Source organism: Festucalex cinctus, chromosome 14 (assembly GCF_051991245.1).
Source record: "Festucalex cinctus isolate MCC-2025b chromosome 14, RoL_Fcin_1.0, whole genome shotgun sequence".
Classification (NCBI taxonomy): Eukaryota; Metazoa; Chordata; class Actinopteri; order Syngnathiformes; family Syngnathidae; genus Festucalex; species Festucalex cinctus.
The window spans coordinates 16,794,069-16,808,821 of NC_135424.1; the positions used below are offsets into that span (position 1 = coordinate 16,794,069).

General features: G+C 37.1%; 1 protein-coding gene across 24 annotated transcripts in view; it reads right to left on the reverse strand.

The window, feature by feature from the left end:
• The window catches only part of LOC144001554 (neurexin-1a-like), a 235,382-nt gene that overhangs the window by 134,937 nt on the left and 85,692 nt on the right, over positions 1-14,753 (reverse strand). For 17 of the 24 annotated variants that reach the window (XM_077496006.1, XM_077496005.1, XM_077495994.1 and 14 more), the window contains 4 exons: positions 11,067-11,368; positions 8,143-8,166; positions 6,954-7,115; positions 2,838-3,279 (listed from right to left, as the gene is read on the reverse strand). In XM_077496006.1, the coding sequence (XP_077352132.1) occupies positions 2,838-3,279; positions 6,954-7,115; positions 8,143-8,166; positions 11,067-11,368 (930 nt within the window). The remainder of the gene's footprint in view (positions 1-2,837; positions 3,280-6,953; positions 7,116-8,142; positions 8,167-11,066; positions 11,369-14,753) is intronic. The other 7 variants (XM_077495998.1, XM_077495997.1, XM_077495996.1 and 4 more) reach the window with 1 other exon arrangement.

Genomic DNA, 14,753 nt, shown 5'->3' on the forward strand with positions numbered 1-14,753 from the left:
CTCTCAATTGATACCACTAATATTTTTGGCTCATAACCCCCAAATCATACAACAATGCCAGATCATTTTAAAGACTGGCTATACCAATACTCGCTCGTCCCTAACAAAAAATACCTATATGCGCTGTAAATACAGTACATACATAGCACTAAATTATTAGCACTTTAAAGTAATTAGTATAATGGTAATCATTAGTAATAATTGATATTAATTCTTCAAAGAATAAATCGATCACAGAATTATTCAAATATTTACATATTATTGACAACTCAACATTTTTTTTTTTTAAATAAAGGAGCAGTCCCCAAACTTTTAGTTGATTTTTTTGGTGGACCGACATACAGTAGAAGCAAATAAGAACAAGTGACACTCACCGTTAGCTGTGCTTAGTGATTCCAGATACTTTCGATCCGTACATATTTTGATTTGACTTGATTCGACGTTTCTATCTCAATAAAGGACAATAACTGACCAATTAACAACTATAGTGTGCTTTGTTTATAACATATTAGCGTTACCAAATGGCAGTATTATTTTTTTATGAAAGGATATGTAAAAGAGTAAAACTCAGAACAACATTTATTATTTGAGCTTCAAACTAAACACCATTACATTCAAAACAATTCAATTATGAATAATTCTTAAATGGCAACGTCGGAGTGCAGCAGAGAACACTCAGTGTGCATTTCCAAACACACCCTTAGTATTGATACCTTATCAGTGAAGGTAACTGTCATTTAAGTAAAAGTGATCTCAGAATTGTAAAGCATTTCGCTCACAAACAGTACAAGTAAACGCATGAAAAGTACATGTATCCTGTGAAAGTACATCCCCCAGAATGCCTTTACCAATGAATGAAAAAGTCCCTACCAAACTGTAATTTTCCATTTGTGGTGCAATGCACTCAGCAGTTTATCGTATTGTTTTGTATTTTCCAGTTCAAATGAAATTAAAGATAGAAAATGCTAGATAGACTCAGAAAGGTTTTGTACTTGCAGGATTACTCAAAGATGAACTAGCACTGGTAAATTGGAAACGCGGTTTGAAAACGTGGATACTTTGAGGCTTCATTCGGACCATTCTGTGACTCTTCTCACTTGGCAATTTGAGATCGTTGTGTCCCTTTTTATAGCACGGGAGAATTGATGTTATGAATGTGATGAAAACAAGATAAATTACTCTTAAATGTCATTAGTGCACATCTCAGCACAGCACTGTGCAGCAACTGTCTTGATCCTGGGAGAGACCACCTCCTGTTTCCATGGAAACTTCGACATGGTAGACAGAACAGTGACTAGGAAAAGCTCAACGAGATGTTCTGTCGCGTGTATGTGTGGACAAGACAGATAATGAGCGCCATCTAAGGCAGGAAATGTCTTGTGTTTGACCCACCATTAACATTAGTCACAATATTTTATTTGAAAAGACTTTGGCTTTGACTTCATGAGATATTAGGACTACTCAGTGCTATGCAGGGATGAAGAAAGTGTGAAAATAAATGAAGGCAGAATTCTAACCCACAACTATGTGCATTTTAGCTCTACTTAGGACCAAAATCCAGTGTTGCTTTGGGTAATAAATTCTATATTTCAGCTTTTGAGTTGGGAGTGGAGACCGTCAACAAGTAGGCTACACCTAATTTAGAGCATGGCATTGCAAGGGCTTGACTTGAAGCACATACTGTACTAATAAAAGTTGTCGATATCACAACAGTAGACAAACACAGTCTGCTTAAACTAATCTAATGCACATAAATATTTGACATACTGGATTTCATTGCACTTTACTAGACCAGTAGTGTACAAACTATGGCCCGGGGTCCATTTGTGGTCTGTCATCCATTTTTAAATGCCCCGCAGATGTTACTGAAAATGTCATCTGTTACTAATAAAATTGTTTTACATGAACAGCGAGGGCCACTTTCAATTTTTTTTTTTTTTTTACTTCACCAAGCACACCAAATCAGTCAATCAAGCAATTGCATATTGTTTACACATAAGCCCCTGCACTGAACATTCGCTGAATTCCATCTCTACATTTAGAACCAAAACAGGAGCAATCTGATGTAAGCTCACCATTTTTAAAGCTATTACTTGGGAATCATTCATGTGATATTTTCATAATTTAGACCTTGACACAGAGGAGAAAGTGGAAGAAACCATTTTTTGCAGGTACAAAACAATTATCTTTATTCACCACAGTGTTATGAACAGAAATTCTGTTACTTGTTTAATTGTAAATAGTTAATTTGCATATTTGCATATTTAGAAAAGTTCTACAGTATAAATAACAAAATTGTTAGTAGCTAATGTAATTTTTAGTATATGCCGTGGGCCGCTTACAAGTGGATGGTGGGCCACAAATGACCCCTGTGGCCATGCCGCCATAGTACAGTGTAAAAAGCTAGTTTTAGTTGTTTTTTTGTTTTTGTTTTTTTAATTAATTAATGTATTTATTTATATATTTTAAACTGATTTTGTTGTGCTTGATAATTTGAAGTATAATAATAATAATAATAATAATAATAATAATAATAATAATAATAATAATAACAACAACAACAACAACAACAATAATAATAATAATAATAATAATAATAATAATACTACTACTACTACTACTAATAATAATAATAATAATAATAATAATAATAATAATAATAATAAGTGGCCCTTGCAGTCTTCAATTTTCCCTATGTGGCCCTCGGAGGAAAAACTTTAGACAGCCATGACTGTGCCTTTCTTTGGTCCTTTACAAATTGTTTTATTGTACATGCCAATATCTCGGAAAACATTTTGATATCTTGATCAAGGGTTGCACGTTTAAAGTGGACTTACCAGATCTGCCGTCTCGTTGGAAGTCCACGTGGTACCACTCGCCATCATTGACCTTCTTGTTGACTGCCTTGGTCTTTGTAGTCCCCGATCCCATGTCCAGCAGCAGATACAGATGGCCATCCAGCATCTCAATGGCAAAGAAGTCCACTTTGAGGATCTGGGGACTTTTGGAATCCTTCTGTTGCTGCTTTGGCTTGCCATGGCTGAAGAGGAGGAGTCCATTTGGCTCTGTGGTCCGGAAGTCAAATGAGATGGAGCCTGTCTTCTTCGCATTCCACTTGTTGAGGACGATGAAAGACTCGGGTGTCTCGAAGGTAATAGGGTCCAAAGTGGCCACGTTCTCGCATTTGAAGGCCACAGTACCGTGTATCTTCATCTTGGGATCGCCCTGCTTGGCCAACCTTGATAGCTCAAGTCTTACGTCATTGTTTTTGTACACAACCTAACGAGAAAGAAGAAAAACAGAAAGTGTAGTTACTGTAGTCACATGCATCCATACATACATATTTGTAAATACTCTAAATTTATCGTTTGCAGATCTATGTAAGTGACTTTAAGAAGGTTTTAGTTGGAAATAAATGTGAATCAGGCAAACTCAGTTCAATAGCACAGCTGACTTGAATGTCTTGCAGCATTATTATTTTTTGTTTGTTTTCCACTTCTTTGAAGCTGGCTTCAAAAAACGACATCTGATGTTACCGACACGGAGTCTTAGTGAGAAGTCTGCAGCACTATGTGCTGTTTAAATGGCTAATGAGTCCCTTTAACAGGAGTTTAAGGGATGCTATGTCAACTAAAGAAGTTCCAGCACTGGTGTCACAAAAGTTAGGTCACACCTTCATGCACTCCTGGAAAGATTGTCTGTAAATATTCTCATTTGTCCAGATTATTGCATTCTCAAGTGCACTGAATTTATTGCAAAAATGGGGCTGTTTGATCCGAAATTCATGGATCAAACACCTGTTGTTAATTTTGCTACTTAGCTCCTTGTTACAGAACATTAAGCTGTTCAAAAAGTACTGAAACATTGAAAGGATGGACCTGAGCATTAAAAGGTCAAATTAGGTTAAACTGCATTTTAGGTTCATCCTGAAAGTTCAGGCAAAAGCCGAATATCCTTTTTCAGTTATTCACTTTTTGAGAGTAGTGTGTATGAATTGCATTTCACGACTGTAAATAAACACCTACTGCTGCACCACTTACCCTTACACACGGGTTAAGTGTCATTGTTCAGTTTGTAAGTGGTGTGTGTCAGTTTATAAAAGTTAAGATGACAGGTGCTAACACATGCCTATATTGAAAATCAACAATCTATTGATGACAGCATCTCTGCCAGATAAATAGTAGCTACACTGTGTCAAGAGGGGGCACTGCAAGGACCACTTCAGAGAAAGAAAAGTGCTGCTGTAATGAGGCTTAAACAAATTATAGACAGCAATAACCACATCATTATCCAATCTGCAGAATGGCAGCGTATAGAGTAAGAGTGGCAGTACTGTACAGTCCAATAATGTTAAATCTTATAATGAGACATTTACTAACTAATTTCCGAGAAAAATATTTCATTAAAAGATAACTGGGGTTATTATGATGACTTGGCCTCATTAGTGAATTTGAACAACTTCAAAAAGGTGAGTCTGACACCACTATTTCGATGAGTGCCTACAGTGTTAGGGCTATGCAGTAGAAAATGAGAGACTTCCATTTGGAAGATAATGTTTGGGCAAATTCATCTGCACTGCATTTTCACAAAACGAGTTATGTGCAGTTGGTCAAACCACATACCTGTTGCAGCTGTGGAAAGCACTGTGTCTTATTTTGTGTGAATTACAGCACATGAAATATTGTCACCATCTTAAAATAATGGCCTATAATATTGCAACAAAAATTATATTTTTGCCCTTACTCCCTAAAATGATGGCAAACCTATACTAACAACATCATTAGTTAAACAGATGATTAAATTTCATCCCTGAATTGATATTATTAAAACTGTACATACAATATAATCAGTATTTAGTTCTGTTTTTCGTGTTTTCTGAAAACATGATTTGGGCGATTATTTTATATAGCCTGTCTAACTATGAAACAGGATGCCACTTGAATCCAATGTGACTGATGTATACTGTAAATGAATTAAACTACAACAATCAACATATATTACTTATAATAATAATAATAATAAAAAAAAAATTATAAATGCTTGGTTTTGCATGTTAGAAAACTGGAAATGTATGGTCGTAACTAGGGATGTTCTATACCACTTTTTTTCAGACCGATACCGATACTCAGACCCTCAGTACGCACTGATACCAACTGCCAATACCAGTAGTACATTTTGACAAATAAAAAAAATCACTAAAAGATATTTTTAAACAAATATATTTCCTTTAATTTTGACAACAACAAAAAAACAGCACAGTCACTCTTCAATAGTCTTAACGCTCAAAATAAAACACAAAAATGCTCTTTTAGTTTAAGATTCACAATTTTGAAGTATTTCCAAACCGGTGCAGTTTTGTTGAAAAAGTGCTGCAAGCTAGCGACAGTTACAGGCAAGGAGGACTCACTTAACGTCTTCCCGCTCTGCCATCGGTCGCTTGTACTCGTCTGCGTCACGAGTACTCGAGTACTTGAAAAAAGGCTGGTATCGGCCTGATACCGATACCCGTATCGGTACTCACCCATCCCTAGTCGTAACCAGTCATCATGTATACCGATTTTCACCAAGTTTCCTCTAAACCAAAATGTTTTGCATTAATTTGTTTGCATTTTTGATTGAGGAAAATGTCCTGCTTTCAACCAATGTGAGGGAAGAGTTACCATTTTGTCAAGGCAGTACACAGACAATTTTAACATGATCACTACAAGTGACACCATAATGATATTATGTCAGTGTTTTTTATTAAGTTGACACACAGGGAACATCCAACAAACCCGTAATTGCTGATGAAGTGAAGGGTACCTAATAATGCAATAGAGCAGCGCTAATTTGTCATCACGGCAGATCAGTGACGATCGAGCGTTTGTTTTATGAGGACTGTAGTCATGGAAACTACAGAATAATATCTCATCAACCCTGTTCTGAGCAATCCATCATTCAGCCACGGTATATGCTGGTACATTAAAGCTCACATATGCTGAGAAAGCATCTGATTAGTTTTGGGATGTTAGATGTTATGTTTTACAATACATCGGCTTCGTCATGATGCGAAAAATGAAATTCATGGGATTGAAGGGAAACTATCAAAGTAACCGACTACCTGTAGTATAGACGACGTTCATATTTCTCACATATTTCCATTCGCTAAGGTCTCCTGTTGCATACGGGTGCATTAGGTTATCTTAGATAAAGCAATAACAATAAAAAGGGTAGATGAATGGATCATTGTCCTATAAAGCTTATCTTGGCAGGTATCTTTATTTATCCCTGAAGTTTTCTTAAATAAATGTGTTAGGTCACAAACTCTATTAAGCAGCGTGTAAAAAAATACAGCTGCAGTTGAAAGTTAATGGCATACATTATCATCCTTATGGAAGAGAAATTAATTCTAACTCTCCCTTGATTAGTCTATCCACTAATTAAATTCATCATAATAAAACTCAACATCGTAACGCAACAAATGACAACCCTAATCCAAATGGACATATAGAATGATATAGAATGGGCCACAACTATTTTTTTAACCTAGTGGTTTTGAAATGATACATTTACAGTGTTTACATTTTTAACTACTCAATTGGCTGATGATCAGCGCAAGGTGGACACGCCTCTCACCCAAACTCAGCAGCAGGGATAAGGATGAGGACACATCTTATAGAAAATGGATGGATGGACATTTTTAACAAGCGTATGTGTACCAAAAAATAGCATAACAGCGCTGAGTGTGAGCACTGATTCTTCTGAATTGAGCCCTTCGCTCCTCGAGGGAGTGTAGGACATTGAGAAACGTCCTCAGCTTAGGGTAGGGGAGGGGAGGCAAAATAAAGTTTGTTTGTGTGTGCATGTGAGGACAACAAAAAGCTCCTACACTGTGGAAGGAAGATTTGTTGAGTCCTTAAGTGATATCCCGCTTCCCCGCTAGCTTCAAATTTGCACACATAAGCGGTATTTACCTCCTTAAGGCAGCCCATGAAGTTGTTGCTGACCGGAGATCCAGGCAGGTCCGCTGTGCTAGGACTCCCTCCAACGTAGAAAAAGTCATCGGAGCCAAGCATGGTGTAGTCCTCTTGCGTATATCCCGTAGTTGTCAGAATCCCGTCGACGGATATTGTTACCTAAACAACAAAGCACAGCGAAAGGAAACACTATACTCAGCCTATGTTGCAATATAATTATCTTTCCTTCTTCCCACCAGAGACGTTATTTTCCTCTATTGCTTTTCCAGAAACCCATTTTCATGTCTGTTTTTCCATGTCTTTTTTCTTGTTTTGTATAGTTATTTTGTCCAAATGATTAGTTGGAGGACTCCATGCCCCCAAAAAGAAGTGCTGTTTTAGAGAGTTAGTGAACTGTCCAGGATACAGAGTTAGTATTGCCCTGAATGCAACATAAAATTATTTAGCAGACACAAAAATGGTGTTAGTAGAACGTTAACTGGGTTAGTTTAACTCAATTAAATATTAGTACGCCTAACAGTTCTAAAAAAAAGAGGTCAGAAGTTAGTGATGAAGTACATGCTATGTAAGGCACAATCATCTCTTTGTATTTGGAGAATGACGAAAATAAGCATGCATGTCACTCTTTTCTTTTTGATCATCGTGCATCCAAAAAGAAAATGTTCCCAAATGGATTGGGTTGTGGACATCTGTACACTTGCTAGTGCATCAGTTGCATGCAGAAATTTATGGACACTGCCAAAACCACCACAAGGTATGAGAAAAGCACCAGAGAAGACAACCACAGCTCAACTGTCACGTTCATGTTGACAAATGGCTTGTGTGACGCAACATGTAGTCAAAATGCATGCCGTGCCAAAATGAATGAGAAGCCAAAGGAAGGCCAGCCAGACAGCAAAGGGTCCCTAACATTTAATCGATTCAAAATGATCCTCTTAAATGAGTGTCTCAGACAAAATCGGACAGGAAACAAAAATAAATAAAATGAGGATACTAAAGATGGAAAGAAAAAAAAATCAATTAAAAGTAAGAAATTCGAAAAGTAAGCAGAAGAGTACCAACCGCAAATTCCCTGTTTTTGTAAATGATGTCTACAGTAAATAAAAAAAGGAAAAAAGAAACACACGGCAAACCCAAACTAAGAAACAATTAGTATGATATCTACCGAACAATGTAGTTTGTTTACCATAGCGTGTCCAATGCCTGAGTGCTTTGTGGAAAAGGGGGGAGAAAGGAAATTAAAAACTGTGAACAGAATAACGATTGTTACTCAAATCATATATGATGGTCAATACTGTTAGTACAATTGTTAAAACGCCAAAGACCATACTGGTTAGTAGAATGACACATTCCATGGATGATGTTAGTTTGTTTTGAAAGCATGTTAGTAACAGAGAGGAAATAGGGCAAAATAAGTTTAACAAGAAAAAAGCAGAAACTTCTCCAAGAGGTGTAAGAACTCAGCCAATGAAGTTCTACATGGCGGGTGTTACCATGGTCTATGGTTAGACACTTATCAAGATATGTTATTGGTGGTACGTTTTGGGGCCAGTGTCTCACACACAACTGGACCTCCTCTCTGTCGGATTGTTTAATTTTAGGACCATTTGACTGCATTGGGAGAAAGGAAAAAGACCCTTTCAGTTCCCCTGTATGAACATAATAGGCTTGCCTTTTGTTCACTGCTCAAAACATAATTTGGTTAACCAGTAATCAATTATATGCTGAAGATGTTTCAATTCAGTGCGAGGTGAAGACGCCACAAAATGAGCATGGACTTCCGGGGATACCAGATTCTTGTCGACATCTAAACCTTGACGTTAAAAGGCTCAGAGCAGTTTTATACGTAATCACAAAATACCTTTATTTGACTAACCTCTAAATGATAGACAGTACAGTATAAATCACCAGAGTATTGTCAGCAATAACATTTTACAGTTAGACTTAACACCCTGCTACACCATTTACAGATATATTTTGTATTAGCTTTTGTAAAAATCTGCACTAACAACATTGCTCTTTGCTGAGAATCTCTGAATTGACTTGGTTCAAGGAGGAGCTCTAATAGCTTTTTTTTTTTGCCTCTAAAAATTGCTGGGCCAAGGCTGGACAGACAAAGACACATCTACATTATTTTGATTATGTTAGGCTTACTGATAAATGGTTTTCCTGGAAGTGCACACATCAGCCACCTGGGGTAAAGTTAAGCTTATCTTTGGCATCCTTCAGCCTGCATGAGAACAGCTATCTCTTCCACAAATCTGCCCGGTGCAAATACATGAGAAAGATCGGGACTTTTGTATCTGCTTAGGCAATAAATACATTTAAGGATAGACTGTACCTGACAAACTAACATTTTAATTCTTTCTGTGTTTTATGATTAGCTCCCATACTTGAATTTGATTGATTTGCATTTCAGTTACTTTGTAAGATGTCAGCTAAATTAGCACCAAACCCTAAAATGTAAGTCTTAAAGCAAAATAAAAAATAAAAAATAAAATAAAAAACAGAGCTCCAGCATCCCCAACTACTGGAACTTGGTATTAGCACAGTGGTACCCTGAGATAAAAGTTTGATCCACTCTGTGACGCTTGTACCTCAAGATGTTTGTATCTCATATGAATGCCATTAATCAGTTTCAACCTCCTCCCAAAAAACAACCAAAAATTGTGTAGTTTTTTTTTTTCAATTATGAAAACAACACTATAATGTTCAACGTTCTAAAAACAGGTTAATGATACAGTTAAATAAACTGAAAAAAAGTAACTAAATAAATAAACAGTTTGTTAATCATGTTTTAATGGCTCAGTTAAATTAATTGCGCTGACCCTTCTGTTGTGCCCATCTTGGCCACATGAGGCAGTAAAACCCAGTCATCCAGATATCAAGAACAAAAAAAACAAAAACAAAAAAAAGTCACTTTTACTATACTTAAGCTTGTATCCCGCTGAGGGGTAAAACATTTGTGAGTGTTTACGAAGGTACCAAATGTTGATTTCTCGTCAGGATTCACCAGGGTTCGCTCAAGGCTACAACGTTTGCTAAATGTTTGCCAAAAGTTTAAATGTGTTTTTTCTTTTCGCAAGGAACCTTTGAACATGTTCAATGTTTAACGAATGTTTAGCCAATGTTGGGACCTTGAACGGAAAGAGACGAGAAATCAACATTCCTTACCTTCGAAAAACTTGCAAACGCTAACCCCCTCAGTGGGATATGGGCTTTAGTGACAAAAGCTCAACATTTGTTTTCAAAATCCCTTGTTAATGTGGTTTAACGTCACAACTAACGATGCTATCCATTAGCCCCCGTCAATGGTATTTCTTTATTATGTGTTAAGCGTTAAGCTAGTGGGGGCATTCTTAAGCCAACATTCTTTAATTATTAAAAAAAATAATCTAATTCACTTCTTTTTCTATTTAATTTGACAAAACTTCAACTGGGAGTGGCAATAAACAGCTTGAAGCTTCTTTTTGGAAGATTATGGATTACTTATTGTGAGGGGAGTTCACTGACTCTCAGGTTTGTGTTTGTGAATGCAAAAAAAAAAAAAAAAAAAAAAAAAAAAGCAAAACAGTTTAAATGGCTTGTATTATGGAAATACTTGCAAATTGGGTCACTTGTATCTCAAGGCACCAATGTATATCATTTCTCTGTATTGGTATTGTATTTAGTTTGGAAAAGTGTTAGGTGCTATGAAAATAATACCTTACCTATGTTGATCTGTCCATTACTCACCTCTCACCCAATTCATCAAATCATTAAATAGAGCAGTTTGGCAAACATTAACAACAACCATCAGGTCCTACTTTAAAGTTAATTGCATTCACACATGAAATGATAAAACGTGAACATGTAACGCTTGTTATCCAAACGAAGCAATTTTTGTCTTTTCTCTTTCAAATTGAAATTGAATCGGAGACTTGAGTCAGATCTAGCGGCCCCTGCTCACTCGTGATTCTATTTTAAATCTCCCCCTGTTGTACCCCAAGATGATTTAGCAATCCAATTACAAGGTCCGGGAAAATAGCAGAGTACGAAACAGTATGATGTAATGACTTAAGTGCATGTTGTAATTCATTTAGATATCTTGTTCATCCTCTGTACTGTTACCTGACGTAGATTCCTTGTTACTTTGACATCATGCCAATCATTGTCATTAAATTTCCCATTGACTGGCTCCACCAGAGCTTCAAAGGCTCCAGACCCCAAATTAATGACGAGCGATACGGCCCCGTTTTTCAGCGCCAGGTTGACGTAGTCGGCCGATTTGCCGGTGTGCAGCATCAGTCCATTCCTCTGGAGGGTTTTGAATGACAATGTGATTTCATCGCTGCTGCTTTGAATCGGGTTCAAGGACAAGTCGTAACAGAAGAACTCGGATCCTTTGAAGGTTGCAACATATTCTTCTTTCCCTGCAGAGACGAAGAGAGAAAATGTGTTGAATTAATAACGTGCCCTCGTGGGTGCCTATTGGGACACTGTCAGAGGGAAAAATATGAGAAAAAACATCTCACAGTAGTCTGATTAATAATAAACACGTAGAAATTGGGCAGATACCTACCACGGCCCAGGACCATAGATGACTTTGTGATTCACAAACGTTAATAAATACATCATAAAAGAGCACTCTTTAGATTGTGACCTCTTTATTTCATTTGGTTCCTCGTTAGTCTCCCCAGCTAGGAAGTTTTAGTGATGACATGACATAAGGAACAAGTGAGGGTTCAGCATTTTCCTGAAGGACACTGACAAGTCTTAAGTGAGCCAAAGGAATCAAAGCAACAATCCCCCTGTTGCAAGACACCCACTCGACTCACTCATCCATGCTGCTTGCAAAAAGGGTGAAAGTGCAAAAATGGAGTCTCCATTCCCATAAGGGAGCATTTTGGGGAAATGATAGGGTCAATCTTATTTTGTGAACTGGATGCATTTGCTTCACAATCATCCAAAATGAGAAGCAGGCAAATAAATATTCTCACAAAAAATAAGTTACGTTTCTTCTCCAGCCTATTCTACAATTCAACACTTATATTGTCTTACAAACCTTAACCCCTGCCCTCCCTTGACTACATCTCTAGCTGTTCAAACAGTGCTAAAAAAAAAAAAGTTCAAGTGCGTCAACAACACCAAAACAAACAGATGAAAAACCGCTTTTATCCCAAAGCCATTACCTTTCTGATAGTAAATATGAACTGACAGCCCCCGGCTAGCCGCACTTGCACTGACACTTGATTCATGTGCATACCAAGGCTCATAGCGGACCAAACGCACACACAAAAACAAACAAAGCAAAAACAAAAACAAGCGCATGTCGTCACTGACTGGTCATTATCATTTTTATTGTGTCTTGTTTCTTCTGTGGTTGCATTTTAAAAGGAAAGTCAACCTAAAAAAAATATGTAATATGCAACCGCAACACTATTCACGATATTCTGATTGAGTTTTGTGGAATATGAGCCAAGCAGCAAAATCCACACATTTTCATCTGCCTCAAGGGGCAGCCATTTTGTTGTTTGCCGTCGACTTAAAATGACATTGCAGTTGAAGGCTCAGATAAATACCAATCATAACTCACCTGTTTTCTGAAACTGAACCGTGATTGCTCCTTACCTGATTCCTGAGCAAATGTGTTGACATTTTCAGTCACTACAATTGACAAAATGGTCACCCCTGACATGGAAAATATAAACGGGAGGATTTTGCTGTTTAACTCATACTCCACAAACGTAATATTGATCAGAATCCCATGTTTAAACTAGTGGGGGTGAATTGAACATATTATTATTGTAAAGACATTTTTTATGGGTTGACTTAGTTTAAAAACAACTAGCGCAGTTTTCTTAAGATGGAACCCAGGGGCCGCAGGTAGAATGAAAACAGCAGAGGCCCCGGAATTGAAGCCTGTAGTACACCATGAAGGTGGAGAATGTCGTGTTTAGAACTAATGGGGGACACATACGACATTTAATTAAATTTTATTGTAAAGAATATTTGGGCTGACTCTCATGCTGCTGCTTTGCAATGACAAATAGATTTTGATTCATACAATACAGTGCATCCAGAAAGTATTGCACTTTTTCATATTGTGCTATTTTACAGCCTAATTAACAAAATGGATTTAATTCATCTAGAAATTCTCTTGAAAATGTTTTGCAATAGAGACTGTCAATTGAATAGCTGTTGAAACAAAGTTTATATTGCGTGTATACAAATCAAGAACAAACAATGACAGACAATTCAAAGATAACCTGAACAAACACTTAAAAAAATGGAAGACAAAGAACATGTCAGGACAAGCATCTCTAAGACATGTGAACAGCCGTTACAAAGCATTTAAAAACTAGTTTAGACAGATAACAAGCTATTAAAACCACTAGCAGAAAATAAGCCACAACGATATAAATGGGCGAGCGGCGTTCGGGCATGCTACAACAGCGTAACAAATAAAAAGGGGTTGCTGTCCACAACAATTTGTCACCTCATTGATTCCCCCTTAAAGGCCCTGTACGGCACCTCTGGGAGAACTACATGAGGCCGTAATTGAAGTTGACTGGAGTTCTTTTTTTAAACACCCTCAATGTCTGTGAACCCTATCACTGAGGATGAGAGACCTCTACTTCTTCTCAGGATCACATAGGGGGTCATTCTCATCTCTTGCTTTCATCATACATCACCAAACAAGCAATTCACTGTTAATTCCCCTAAATAATGAAGAATGAATTGTGAGCCTGGAGTATGGATTAAGGGTCTGTGTGTGTGCTTATACAATTATTTGCGTATGTGTGTATATGTGCAGGGGACACTCTGAGGAATTTATAACAATTTGGGAGTCATCCCATTGGTCCTTTTAGAATGGGTTGGGCACCAATTATAAGAATAGAAATTGATTTGTATTTAAAAAATAGCCAACTCCACTGACAGCTTGTTTTCATGAACGAAGACTCTGGCAAACTATGACAAACTGTGTCTGTTCAGTGATCGACATTTGGAGGCATTTCGCCATAAATTTCTCTGTTGGGGATTGGCGAGTACTTATTTGGCCGAAACCCGGCCTAATCAATTTAATGCCATTATAGTGCCTTCAGTTTTTTATTATTTTTTTTTTGTGTAGAACTGTGTAAATACTGTGTATATACTGTGTAGATATATGTTAATGAAAATTATTGTTCACATATAAGATCTCACAAAAATCCTTTTTTTTTTTTCTTGGCTGTCAAGTAAAAGAACATTTTTTGGGATGTAGATTCACATAAAAAAAACTCCATGCATTATCCAAACCACTTATTTTCTTACAAGTTCCAGATAAACAGGTTAAATAAACATTTGTAAGCACTTAGCGTACTAAATTATATACTGTGTCATCAGTGACTCTGAAACCCATCACACTAGCACAGGATAGCATTCACTCCTGCAAACCCAAAAGTTTTAAATCACACACACAAAAAAAAAAAAAAAAAATCCCCCAATCCACATTTGAATAGGCTGCATAACCTAACTGGAGATGGGCTTGGTTTATCAGAGCTGCCAGTGAAAACGATAAACTGAATGCATCAAAAAGTAGTAAAGCAGAGATGTACAGCACAAACATGTTGAAATAAAGTAAACTTTAAAAGCCCGTTTTTAATGCCAAACATAAGGCAAAACAGCATAAACAAGAATTGCCAGTGGCAGCACACTTTAAAACACACAGCTGGACTTACAGCTCACCGCAAACATCCTGCATCCTAAAATAGGATCATGTCAAATCAGTGTCTTTTTTATGACGACTAATCCACCTACTTCACAAGGTGAAAGATG